Source organism: Carettochelys insculpta, chromosome 31, assembly GCF_033958435.1.
Source record: "Carettochelys insculpta isolate YL-2023 chromosome 31, ASM3395843v1, whole genome shotgun sequence".
Taxonomy (NCBI): domain Eukaryota; kingdom Metazoa; phylum Chordata; order Testudines; family Carettochelyidae; genus Carettochelys; species Carettochelys insculpta.
The window spans coordinates 10,480,748-10,494,995 of record NC_134167.1 but is presented as its reverse complement, the minus strand read 5'-3'; the positions used below and the strand labels follow the sequence as shown (position 1 = coordinate 10,494,995).

General features: G+C 41.0%; 1 protein-coding gene across 13 annotated transcripts in view; it reads left to right on the top strand.

Annotated features, from left to right (window-relative positions):
- The window catches only part of AAK1 (AP2 associated kinase 1), a 107,451-nt gene extending 96,761 nt beyond the window's left edge, over nt 1-10,690 (top strand). For 12 of the 13 annotated variants that reach the window (XM_074982037.1, XM_074982048.1, XM_074982046.1 and 9 more), the window contains one exon: nt 4,340-10,690. In XM_074982037.1, the coding sequence (XP_074838138.1) occupies nt 4,340-5,460 (1,121 nt within the window). In that variant the 3' untranslated portion in view covers nt 5,461-10,690. The remainder of the gene's footprint in view (nt 1-4,339) is intronic. The other variant, XR_012642995.1, reaches the window with a different exon arrangement.
- Nucleotides 10,691-14,248: the final 3,558 nt, after the last annotated feature.

Sequence of the window (14,248 nt, the reverse complement as noted above, 5' to 3'; positions counted from 1 at the left end):
ACAAATGTTTGCAGAGTACTTAATTACAAACAGTAGTATTGTGTGCTGTAAACTTATACTGTATTTGCTGTATTTGTTTGTATTTACTTTCACTATGCTGTACTTATGGAAAATGTAACTAAAATTTACTTATAATTAAAATGCTAATTATCTGAGAGTTCCAGGTGATAGAATGCTGGATATGAAAGAATTTACTGTAGCATCTTTTTGCTTGAAGACATGGGCACTGCATGCTACATCCCGTTCATCCTAGCAGAATACTGCATTTTGGAATAATGAAGTTAATAGTTGGACTAGATTAACCTTAGAAAATAAGGACAGGTGCATCATGTATGGGATAAAATTTACTCCTGTGCAAAGAGCTTACACAAATCTCATGCACCATTTAAGCCTTCCTTTTTTAAGGCCTGTACTGGCTCATAGGCCTTATGCCCGTTTGCTCCACAAGAGTAAATTTCACCCTTATTAAATCAGCTGGGTATTCCTCTGAAGTTACCACAAGCCATTCTTTAAAATTGAATTACATGAACAAATTAACTTTTTAAGTAAAAGTGAGAAAATTTTAGATTCTTCAGATGCCCAATGAGAACGGGCTTTACTCTTTGCTAGTGGTGCTACTTCAACATGTACAAAATGAAAGTAAAACACTATCCAATCAGAATGTTTTATATCTGTTTCTACCTACTTTGGCATCTTGGGTAGCAACTTTATTCCTGTGCTAAAGGAGAGAGGAAAAATGTAGTATCTTTAAGGTAGTGTAACGTAAAGGATGCAACAATGAACTGGTCCTTTGAAGAGCTAGGTTCTGTTCCCAGCTCTGCCACTGGTTTGCTGGGACCATTGTCAAGTCACTTCACTTTTTGCTGGCTAAGTTTCTCCCTGGTTTAAAATGGGGGAGGGAGAATATTACTGACCTCATTTTGTAAAATACTTTGAGATCTACAGATCAGAAGTGCTATGTATGACTTAGATATTTATTATGACTACTGCTCCCTTATTTTTAATCTCAATGGGCATTTGAGTACAAGGAAAGAATCCACCATATTTTTTTCATTGAAGGTGAATAAGGGAAGCATTGATCACCCTTTTTAAGGTTACAAACAAACCTAGCCAACAGCCACGAGTACTAGCTATTTATATTATTTTTACCCAGTCAACATCAGAAGATAGGATCTTTACGGGTTTGCCCACATAAAATGGGACAAAGCTAGCGGAAGTATTCCATGGAAAGGCAACCTCACCTCTAGCAATACCTGTGTTCTTTGAAAGCTTCTAATTGTAGAGCTGGTCCAATGTCCATGTAAGGCAATTGAAAGTGTCCCATGGACTTAAATATGAATAGGATCAGACCCTCATAGCCAACAGCAAAAGCTGTTCTGTGTATGTTTAGTTTTATTTTAACTTACTTCAGTAGCTGGCATTTATTGTATAGTGCTCATAAAAAGGAGACGTTTCAAGTGTTGAATTCTAAACTATAAGAAGCTGTCTCTTCCTTCTGACCCCACTATATATGCTAAGGTTATAAACAGTATTACATGATGCTAACTTATGCAAACTAAGGTCTTAAAGCAGCAGCAAGAGTGGTAGTATAGATGATGGTGTGATTTAACCACTGGCAAATATTGAGATTCTAATGGCAACCACTATACATTTGCATATAACTTTACTTCTATTGCCACATGATTTCTAAAGGAGCACCATTATGGGCTTGTTTGTCTTTAACATCTTTAGTACATTTTTAATTCTTGTTGTAATAGATGCTGGAAGCTACGCAGGCTCAGGGTAAGTCTGACCCTTACGCAGGAGACCAGCACAGGATCTAGGCTCTGTGTAAGCACTGTTTTGGGCACTTAAGTCTCAGCAAATGATGCAGAGGCTTTGACCTGGTGTTCTTCGGGGTGAATTTTATTCCTGAATGTACAAGGGCCTCCACACTTACCGCTGACTGTGGGATATTGGGGAGTGGGAAGGCATAGAGGCTACCCATGAGAGCTTTTACATACATTGCATGTGTCTCTGCAGGATGTAAGCCTAGCCCAGGGCTGCATGGACTGTATACCATGTGCACAGCACTATGCACATGGCATGCAACTGCTTTGTCTGTGTGACACTAACAGCAAGGGCAGAGATCTGAATGCCATGGAACAAATAAACTTGGCAATACACCAATGTACCTATTTGATGCTGTCTCCATGTTCTGTTGAGCTGGACACTGCTACTGTCTTAAATAACTGAGGCTTAAATCGAACCCATTTTTCCTCCTGTTTCTACCTTTTATGGATGATCTCTACATAATGATTGTCTATATGGGCTTATTATGCAGATAACACAGTAGGAAGAGTCATTCTGGTAAAATGATTTGTCTTGCAAAATATGTAATAGTTTGCATTGTAACATTGAGTAATTTGCATGTATGTTACATCTGTGATGATACATGCTCATGGTCCTTACTTCTTTTCTTCTTATCTTCCTGTACGACATCATGTTCCAATGTGACCGCATAATTTAGAAAGGCTTCTACACATCTTGGTCTGTCTCAGCTGCTACTTTAAAAAAATCGCACAGTAGCATCCAGCTTGGGAATTCACTAAATAAATAGTCAAATTCTTGGAAGGAAAATACATAAAACTAAACTTTTTTTTGTTACTATAGTTGATCTGAGAGTCATACTTCAGTTTAAAGCTTTGCTGACAACATGTGCGTCAGAGAAGGTAGAAGGTATTTTTGTACAGTATCTTATAAACTGTTTACCCATATCTACACTGTTTTACTTTTACAGTGTAATGTATTTTAAGTAACTAGTTTCCCAATAAATAGTAATTTGGATGTCTAATGAGTATTGTGTCTTTAATTATGAGAAATGGGTGTAAAATTATAAAAGTTTTATACTCAGAGGTTAGCGTGAGTGTGTACATTTGTAATATATGAAGATTGGGAAGAGGTGATCATGCAAGTTTTCAGAACTTCAAGACATGTTGAAAGCCACAGGACGTGTTGGTGCATCTTTCTGTCCCAAACATTCAGGAGTATCACCTACCAAAACCCAAATCTTTTTGTCTAGAATCTATACTACTTAGATTTTCATGTGCCTTTTTCCTGTCCTCTTGCTAACATGAGTCCAATGACATACTTCTAACCTGCTAATAGTTCTTTGAAGGTAAGCGCTCTTGTATTCTGATAACTGTCTGTGTGATTCATAAGGCAAAAACAAGCCAACTTTTGGGCTTCAGTAACTAGAGAACAATCAGATAGTATGCCTCCATTTCTAGCTTATTAGTAATATCTTGCTAACATGTAGAACCAAGTTAGTCCATTAGGGGTATGTTAGAAAGTTCATTTGTAACCAGTATACAGGATAGTTTTAATTTTAACCGTTTTGCAGTGGCTCAAGTATCTTTGTGAAGATTACCAGATTTAATGCAAAATTCCATAAGCTACCTTGCTAATGGAAACATCTTTATTACTTATAAAACACACATTGCTTTCACAGTAGGAGGTGTTAGAGGGCATGTAAAATACACAGTTCAAGGTAACTTTTCTGAGTCAGCTCCAAGAAATAAAAAAAAACTTAAATGCCAAACAATAGGCAGTAGACCCCCCCTCTTTGAACTAATTGGGAACTGAGGCATCCATGAAATCAGAGTTGCTAAAACTAAAGATCTCAACCTTGCAGGAAGTATGGTGCCTGAGCTGCACCATCTAGCTATTTTTTCTAATTTTTTTTCAAAGCCACTGAAAAGTGATTTGTAATGAACTGAGTGCATCAGAAATGTGAATGATGTCAACTTGTCTTTTACTGACATTTTTGGTTATGATATTTCCCCCTCTCCATCAAGAAATAGGCTTTTATAAGGTTATTTGTAAGATTGGTCTTTGCAAAATTGAGGTTCCACTGTACTGCTGTATGTACTGTTGTTTCAATAGGCAGAGTTGATTAAAATGACACTATCACTAAGAACTGTCCATCCGCTGGTATTTCCCTCTAGCTAGCAGTTTTCTGAAATGAAAACCACGTCGTTGTGATTCTTGTGGGTGACACAGAAAAGGTCCTCCTAGAACGGGGTCAGGAGGGAATGCTGAATTGGAATGTCTGTATCTCTAACATCTTCCATCTCTTTTTAACATGTTGTATTTGTGGTGTTTTGAATTGTGAGGAAGTGTTGAGTTATTTTCCAGTGAGTTGTGTGCAGTGTCTGATCTTTATTTTATTTTCCCATTCTCCATGGGTGGCAATTTATATCAGAACATTGGAACACTTTGGATGTGGTTAAGCTTCTGTGTGTGTTTATGGCTAAGTGGATCTAGCGCACTGAGTAATGCCCTTGTTTTGTACTTACAGGTTTGCAGAGGGAACAATCTGCATACTCTGCTGTAACGAGTGACCACTGTAAACTGCCTGTTGCTCATGATGGACTTCATCTGTACAAAGACCTGCCTGAGATGCTGGAAGTGAAAACTCAGCCCAATTTGGAATCTGAATACTTCACAAGAGATGGGCCTTCGAGCAATAGTTCCTTCCACAGCAGTGAGGGAGAGGGGACTGACCATGAGGTGGATATCTTGGATTGTAGTGGGTCTAGGCCTTTACTTATGGACTCAGAAGAAGAGGAGGAATCCAGTAAGTTGCAATCCATGCTAAAGGAAAGATTTGTGGCTTCCAAAGAAGATTCCAAGCCCCAGAGCAGGATGGGGAAGGCTCCGTTTATGGCTTTTCAGCAGCACTCTGGAGAGGTTTTCAATGAGCCGGATGTCTTTGCCACGGCTCCTTTTCCAAGCTCAAGAGTAGTACATGAGGATTTGGACATCTTCACCAAAGCTCCCTTCATTGCCAAGAGCAGTGTGCCCTTCAGGCAGCCAGAAGAGGCAGATGTATTCCTGTGTGCCCCTTTTACTAAAAAGAGAAGCTTGGAAGAGTTGACTTCTCATAATGTTTTTAAAGAGCCCCTCATGCCAACCTCTTTTCTAGGTCAAACCAGTGATGTCCAACATGTAGATAACCCGATGTTCCAAAACTTGGACAATCCATATGCTCCTGTAGCCATCTCCTCTAGAGCTCAGTCCTCCAGGGTAGGGTTCATTCAGCCAGGCAACCTTCTGTCTCATTCAGTAAGACCAGTGGAGAATCAAGAAGGCATTCCTCCCAAAGAGCATGGTGGCATTCTTAATGATAGAAACCAAGGACATGCATTCCCCCCAGAAGCCCTCTTGGGGTCAATGGTTAGTAAGCCTTTCTGTCCACAGTCTCTGTCAAAATATTCCCGTCACTACAGTCCTGAAAATGGTCAGGGTCTGGAGGTCCAACCCATAGCGGCATATAAAGTGGTTTCTCAGACCAACAAACAGGCTATAGCAGGATCTGTCTCCATTGCTTCTCTGTCTTCGAGGACTAAAGAGCTCCCCAGCACTGATCCGTTTGCTTCAGCACCCTTTCCTTCCAAATCAGGAAAGCAAAAGCCTTAACCAGTCTGTTTGGAGATGGGGGATGTTCATCTTTCATAGGACCTGGGGTCTTTTAGTTGAAATGAGCAACGTAGCAATATTATTCTTATTGTTCAGAACTCCACTTGCAGTGATATTTAGTTGAACCATTTTAAGTTATTTTAGAAAGTTTCTTGATATTGAATTCCAGGCTCTCAATATTTTTCACTTCCTTTTTAGTTGCTATTTTCCCTCCTTATGTATTTGATTCTTATCAAAACCAGTAATATTGCATACTTTCTGGCTTCAGTGGGTGGAAATTCATTGGGGGTAAAATGAATTACCAATGATGCTAGCATGCAGTTAGAATGCAAGAGCTAATCAATCAAGACAAGCTAATTATCTGGAGAAGACATGAGTTTGAAGTAAAAAAGTAGTCCTCACTTTTTCTTACCAAAGTGCAACTCTCCCAACTGTTAATCAATGTCATCACAAAACCAGCATGGGGAATTTGACCATGACCTCTGTATGTGGACATAGATCATACGCACATGGGGGGTGAAACTGACGCATGTGTCACTACTCTACCACAAGCCTTATGCACCCCAGAAGTCTTGTTTAAATATTGTATAAGCCTTTTGCTGGCCTTTTTGGCAATTTTCACTGCCTGCAGGTATAATACATGAAAATATGTATCTTTCTATGGGCTGGATCCAAAACCTGTTGAATTCAATGGAAAGAGACCCATTGCCTTCAATGAGCTTTGGGTAAGATCTTTGGGATCAGGTCCCAGGATGGAAGCATTGGCAAAATAATCTATCAGATACATTCTTCCTGTACCATTTTGCTGTGCTACAGAAGTACCATGATCCTACTGTGTCACTAAGGCAAAGGACATTGGATTACTATTTATAATATAATTTAATATGCTAGAGTATGATACTTGAGGTTAGAGGAAAACATAGTTGTTTGGTGTGAAAGTTAATTGCAATATTTGTCATGTGTTACTGTTGGTGGCTGAGCAGGAGCACAGCTGACCTCCCTCCAAAGCCCCTCAAAGGAAAGAGAGAGGCAAGTATCCTTAAGTATCCATATTTTATGTGAAGTACCAGGTAGCAAAACAGTCCCTACTAAATGTGGTTGGTCCCCTGCCCCTGAACTATTTCACTCTAGGGAACCCTTCTAAATATCAGGCCATTTAATAAATGACCCAGAGCCTTGCACTGGAAACAAAGGGAAAATTCTGCCCTTGGTTACACTCGCAACATCTCCTTGAATTCTCTGGGCTTGCATGAGGGAAATTTTAGGGCAGTGTTGACTCATTGAGGCTTTACAAGCTTGTAAATAGGGGTATGGGACTGAGTTTAGCGTCTGCCATCTCACAAGTGGGACACGTGGGCCTAGAAATTGTTCTTACTGAACAGAGTCTGTAGCAAAGGGTCCTCCCCTCTCTCTGGTGTCAATCAAGGTGTAACTTTTCATAAAGTGGTCTCACAAGTATAAAGATATAACTGAGAATAGAATTGGATCCAGTCACTTAAACTCAAGACTTTCCAGTCTCATTGGAAGCTCAGATCTATAGCTTTTAGCTGCTAGATGCTCAAATAGCTGTTCAAGGAACATAAGACATTGAAACAACATGTAAGCAGAACCCTTTAGAGCTGATCTTTGCTATGCAAAGCAAAACATGTGCTTCAGCTCACTGTTAACACCACAACCAAGGGAGAGAGCATTAGAACAAACTTATTTTTTTGCCAAATAGGAGGGAGCTAATGACTTGATTAGGATTTGATTCACTGACTCCACTGTTCCTCTTCCCCTGCCCAACCCACAGTGCAGTCTGAATGACATGAGCCACATTTTGCTGATGGGCTGGTGCAGCTCTGACTTCAGCGAGGCTGTACGAGTGTAACCAAGGGTAAAGAACTTGACCTGATATGCTTAATACTCAGGGGAGGGAAGATCGCTTGAAAATAAGAAGCATACATGGCTGGCAATTAGCCGCATGGTGAGCCTAGCACAGTTTTATTAAAGCCTCTTTCTTTTTAAAAAGCTGGGCAACTTCCCACTGCACATCTGTGTTTCAACTTAGATTTTGTTGCTGTATGGTGGCAGTTTGTTTTTCCTAAGCAGAACCATCCTAACAAATGGAAGTACTGTAGACATGTTTCTGCATTTCTTTAAAATGGCTCTTTTCTTTCCCCAGTTGAGAATGTAGTGCACATGTGGGTAGTTTGGTTGTTTTAAAATAATCTATCAAATGGGTTACTGCTGGAATGGATCTTGTGGAATGCTCTGTAATGTCTGGGATGTCCAACAGAGAAATACAGATGAGGCTTAGCAGTTTTTGTTCTGTTACAGTCTCTTGTGGAACCTAGAGGTAGAACGTGGCCCTGAACTGTTAGTGAGGTACCAGAGGGTGGGAAGAAGTTTAGATTCTATGGGACTGAATCAGGTGTAAATGAGGACTCAGTCCACAGAAGTAAATAGTTAAACCAGCATAAATGAGATGAAACTGGATGTGTTAACCCTGGCCACTGGATTCACAAAGCAAGGTTCTATTTCTTTTTTGAGGGTGTCATATTTTTTTCTTTTACTTGAAAAAGTGCAGAGTTTGGTGGCCCTAATGTTTGTTGCTTGGAATGCTTTTTTTTTTAAGAAAAATATTGATGGAAAAGTATTAACAAATCCTCCTTCACACTCCTGCTAGGGTCCACCTTCTTCATTTTATTTCTTGACCATGGGTGTCTGTAAGACTCGAGTTACAGGTAATTCAGATCTGGCTATCCTACGCTGCCAGGCAGGATAGAAAGGGAGAATGGGAAAGGAGCTGTAGCTTTGATAGCCTAGAGTATCTTCTTCGTTGTCTTTATTTAGGTTTATTATGGATTGAATTTTCCAACCAGGAAGTTGCCAGTTGACATCTCATTCCTCAAGCACTTTTTATGACAAATGAGTTAAAATTGCAGCCAAGAAACTCAATCTTGCTAGTGAATCCAACAAGTGACTAGCTTAACATGGTACTGGAGCACTCCATTCAAATGAGTTCATTTTGCTTAAGAGACCAACTACTGGAATTCTGGTTAGGATCAGAAAACTCTGCAAATTTGCATCTTGTTGTTCTATTTATCTGATTTTTCAAGATGAACTCATATTCCTCCTACCTCGCCAGCATGACAACCTCAGCCTGATCAAGTAGAACTGGAGTTGTGATTTCGCTACATCATCCGTAGCTCACTGTTTATCATGCATGTGGCAAAGCGTAGTACAGAGCTTCTGGGCTTTTTGGCAACCCCAGATTTCATAAGGCTTTGATTTGCTGTTCACAGTTCAAATTCAACAACTTAAATCCCTTTTCTGTACAGAAGCACAACTTAAAAAAAAAAAAAAAAGTTCTACTGAATGTCTCTCACTTCCCAATAACCAAATTGCAGCAATTGGTTTTTAGTTTTGGCTAGGGCCAAAAACGTTAAGTCTCTTCCAAAGCAACCAAGACATTCCCTGAATTGCAAGAGGCCTAGGCTCCTAAGCAGCCCTATCCCTTAGGGTCTTGCAGTTGGATTTGTGCAGACCATGCCTGGATGGAGTCCCGTCAAGGTCACTGGTGTAGGGGCTCACCCGCACAAAACAGGGTCTTGGTGAACTTCATAGCTGGCCTTAGTCAACAGAGCAAGGAACTAACTCTAAGATCTGTGGGTCAGTGGCTGTCCCTATTTGACTTTCTAGAAAAACGGAGACTACTTCTCCCTTTGTAATAGCAGCAGCAGCAGCAGCATGGTGAAGGGAGGTCATTTTTGCTTTGATTCTCCTGCTTCTCTGTCCCCTCCCAACCTTAACATTAAAGATCCTATGAGCATTGCACCACAAATCACACATGGTTTCTCCTGGTTGTCTGTGTACCTTCCCACTTGCTGCAGCAAGAAAGAACCCGAGTCCTGTGACAATCTTAAACTACTGCAATCCTCAATGGAGGATGCAGTGGCTTTGTTTCCAACCTGGCTACCAATTTAATCCTGTCCAAAGGAAAGGATTTAACCAACCAAGTTTAATCAGAGCTGCTGCACACAAAAATTCAAGCCAGGCAATGGGTTGTGTGTCTCCCTTGCATTTTTATAGCGATCATAACCATAGCAAGGGATGCCAGCTGCTTTTGTATTAGCAGGGATCATCTTTATCTTATTGCTGTATTCCCAAGACTTGTAAGTGTCTACTTTTCCTTCCCCTTCCAACCAGCTCAGTACTATAGTATTTGTGATAAGTGTTGAGTTTACAATCTTATTCTCTTGAAGCCAGTATGCACTCAAATTTGCAATCTACAGTCTGCATGGCACACACAGAAGATCCTAAACTTGCAAGAGGCTTATGAAGCCACTCCAGAAACACTGTAGTGGAGCCACTTCACAGCTTAATAAAGCACGTTATACTGAATGAACTTTATATAACTGTGAAACTTTCAATCACTCCAAAGCGGTAATCCATTACATTAACTCAGCTTCCACCAAAGACTGTTATGTTGAAGAGTTGGTTGTTGTTTCAGGTGGTTTTAATAGTGTCAAATGAAGGCCTTGTTAAGACACCCAAAGACTCCAGAGTATTTTTACTATAGGCATTTTCACTGTGTAATCTTATTCTGTATTTGAAACACGTTCCTGAATAACTTTCAGCGGTGGTGGTGATCCCACTAAACCACAGCCTTTAATTTTTATGATGTGTGTACTGTAAATACTCTGCTGTTACAATAAATCTAGACTTGTCACTTGTGAAATTTGGCAGGGTAGCCACAGATTACTTTCCCCACCTCTCAGAAAAAGAAACAGAAAAAGGGATTAATAATCTTAAACAGATGTAGGGAGGCTAGATTATATTTTATGTGAGAGAGCCTGATAAAACAATATCCAGTGGACCTAAATGAGGCAGACTCCAAAAAACATTAAGTAAGACACTGAAAGATGCTCTTAATTTCACATTCAGAAAGACAGTGGAGTCTTTCTGATGGAACAGAAGGCCTGAGTTGAACATACCCACCAACTGGGAATGCAATCTGAGTGCAACCTTAGGCTGTGTATTGCATGACCAGAGTGTCATTCAAATCCTGTTTTTTGAGAGTTAAATCAGAATGATGTTGGAAATACCTCTGACTTGCAGACTATCAGTCATGTTGCACTCCAGGTGTGATTTCTGCTATGTGTGATAGTCCTGATGAAGAAATGTTAGACTTGTAAACTTCTGTACATTTTTTTATTAAAAACCTTCTCTAAATAAAATGCACTTTCCCTGCTCTCTGTGTTTCTTCTTGTTGGTATGAAATCTTCACTAGGCTGGATAACTGTTTGATTTCACAGTCTCATTCCTCACTCTGGTGTTTAAAGGAAACTTTCCTGATGGTTGAATTTTTGTATACCCATGTGTGCCATAGGACTCAATAACCATGGTCTCAGGCAGTGTCCTTGTAAGATGAGCACTTGGGCATCCACCCAGGAGAGATTCAAGTGCTGCCCAGCTGATTAGCAGAGCGCCCACAGCCAAACACAGTGGGCAGCCTGTGTTGCTCTGGGTGGTGCACATAACAAAATTTATTCTGCCCCAGATGGAAAATATTAGGGGGAACCCTGGTCCCAGATGTTCCTAGAAAGACAGGTTTGAACCTGGAAAGTCAAACTGGCATGGCCTCTGTAAGGTCACATGACTGAAGCCTCATGTTACGTCAAAGGGATCTTGATTTGCCCAACGCATGACTGCATAAATAATATACACATCATGATTTCTGCTAATCCTCACTCATGCATCATTGGTAATGGAACCCAGGACCTCATTGCAAAAGCACAGCCTCTTTACAACACAAGAGCTACAAAACTCTTCCTTTCCCGGAAGCAGAGTTTGTTTTGTTTTACTTTCTGTACATTGCTACTACCTGGCAGTTACCACTCGCAAGTATACAGCAGATAGCACATTACACTGAACCTTTTGATTTCTGTTAACATGGTTGAAAAAGAAAACGCAAGGAAAGTGCAGATATTTAGAAGAGAAGTGAGGGCTGGTAAGGGAGGCTGCTAGCCTGGGAAAATTCTATCACCCTACCTATGTCTCTTTCAGGCCCTTCCCTCAGGGCAGAATTCTTGAATTCAAATACAAAACTCACAAAGGAACACAAACCGCAGCTATTCCCAGATAGACCCAGGAAGCCAGACACCTTTTCTCCTGCATCTCCTTTCTGTTCCTGGGCCAATCTGTATCCACCCCTCCCTCCACCCCCGCAATTCCCTTGCCTCCCTTAGCCACTTAAGATGTTTTATAATTTCCTTTCCAGATGGGTCTGATGATTGAGATGTGGGGTCTGGCTTCAGACTCCCAGACCATCCTGTTGCAAGGAGGTTTTAATGAAGCTTACAGGGTGAGCATAAGTGTCAGCACAAATGGTGTACAAAGAAAAACAAAGCAAGCAGAACAATAAGAAAAGTGATGGCCAAATGGAACTCTCTCCAGTGAAGTCTGATGCACAAAATGTATTTGCTTTTGTGCCACTGAATTGCTGCTTTCTTCTGAAGGGTCTGAAACCTGAAGGAAAAAAACAAACAGATGAGACCAGCCCAACCATAGCTGCTGTCCAGTTCAAATTTGACAGGGATACCGTATAGGAGAGGCCAAGGTTTGTAGCAGTGCCCTTTAAATTAATGGACTGTGTGCTACTCTTGGTGATATTACTTAGGATTGATGCTCCCCCAGACACATGTGCACTATACCTTGGTCAGATGCATAGCTGTTCACAGCAATTGTCCCTGTACATTTTTCCATCCATGTGCACAATAAAGTTTATGGGCACCAAGACCTATGTAGATGTACACAACCGATAGAAAGAAATGCTGGGGTCTGGGGCACTCTACTACTCAGCTATCTGTTGTTTGAATCTTTTCTAGGTGGCCACCCAAATGCACAGCTCACAGGGAACAATGGTACACAGAACTCCCCAAAAGGGGGAAAATCTGCACAACAGAGAAGCCCTTTGTCAAAGAGGGTACAATCAAAATCAGGTGGGCCATATATGTCCTACCTAACACTTGTATCCAGCCTGTAGGCTGCATCTGGCCTGGAGGTTACATATACTCCATTTTCAACCAAAGAGGTTTCTGATACATTTGCTGAAGGAGAGTCTAGCTTGCCAATTTCCTAGTGGTGAAATCCAATTATAATCAGATTTGTGCCACATGTCTATTTTGCTGTGCTACCTACAATGGACCCTCACCCCTTTGTAATTCAAGCAGTTTGCCAAAGTTCAGGACGTTGAATCTTCTTTCCACAAGGAGGATGGATCCACTGATGATGGATGGATGGAGTCAAGTATCAGAGAAGTAGCCATGTTAGTATGTATCTGCAAAACCAGTGAGAAGTTCTGGGCACCTTATAGACTAACAGATTTATTGCAGCATAACCTTCTGTAGGCAAAGACTAGTTGCATCGGATGGTATCAGGTATCTTTGCAGCATTTCTGCTTGTTCATAAAGAATGTACAAAATTCTGCTTGTCTGGACTCCAAAAAAATCAAACAGCAGAGGCACTTTCTGTGCTCATCTTGCCAAGCCTCTTTCAGCCAGCACTCAGTCCAAAGACCACTCAATAGCTGTTCATTGGGCAAAGCTCAGGGCTGGTACTTCCTTGCTGCCTTAGACCTGACAACTTATTTCTGCTGTTTCATACACACAATTCTCCACAACATGGTATGATCCCAAAACATCCCGCTGTTGTCATTTCTCTTAGGTCAAGGTGGCCTGTGCTGTTGGACAAGGACTGTATTTTTTTATTATAGTGCAATGGGCCTGAAAATGCTAAGACAGGTAACTCTTTCAATCTGTTTTTAAGCAACAGCTTTGTGAAATGCAGAAGTGAAAAGCCGCATTTTCTAAAACAGGCCCTGGTCTTCCTGACGCAAAATACCAATGTGCAGCACAACAGATCTTTGTCCATGGCTGAGGTCAATGGATATTGTTTTAACAGAAATGATTGAATTCAGTGATTATTGAAAGTTGGAGGATTTTGTAGGTTCTTTCAAACCCTGGGCTCCTGGAAGGCTGTGACTGTTTTACAGTTAACTCAAAAATACAGTAAACGTATAGCCTCCATGGGGGCTGGCAAAGTATGTACACAAAAGCTAGAATGCAAATGTAAACAACCCCAAGCTGTTTTTAAATCTAATTACTATTTTTTAAGTCTGAATGTTGTTGTTTTGGAGGAGTGGCTGTGGGGGGGAGGCTGATTTCATAGAATCATAGAACACTAGGACTGGAAGGGGCCTCGAGAGGCCATCGAGTCCAGTCCCCTGCCCCGACGGCCAGACCGACCACTAGTTACACCATCCCTGATAGACATCTATCTAATCTGTTCTTAAATATCTCCAGCGAGGGAGATTCCACAACCTCCCTTGGCAACTTTTTCCAGTACTTGACCACCCTGACAGTAAGGAACTTTTTCTGAAGGCTTACCACTGGAAATATTGCAAATAAACCCCATCTCCGCCCATTCCCCATGCACACCCCCTGGGCTCCCCAGTAAGACTGCAAGTTCTTTCAAAAGATTGTTTGAAAGAAGGGGACTCTTTCAAAATATCCAGAAATGTGTCTAGACACAGAAACAGCAACGAAGGGTCCTGTGGCACCTTATAGAAAAGTTTTGAGCATGTGCTTTCGTGAGCACAGACTCACTTCATCAGATGCAGCATCTGAAGAAGTGAGTCTGCGCTCACGAAAGCTCATGCTCTAAACTTTTCTGTTAGTCTATAAGGTGCCACAGGACCCTTCGTTGCTGTTACAGATCCAGACGAACACGGCTACCCCTCCGA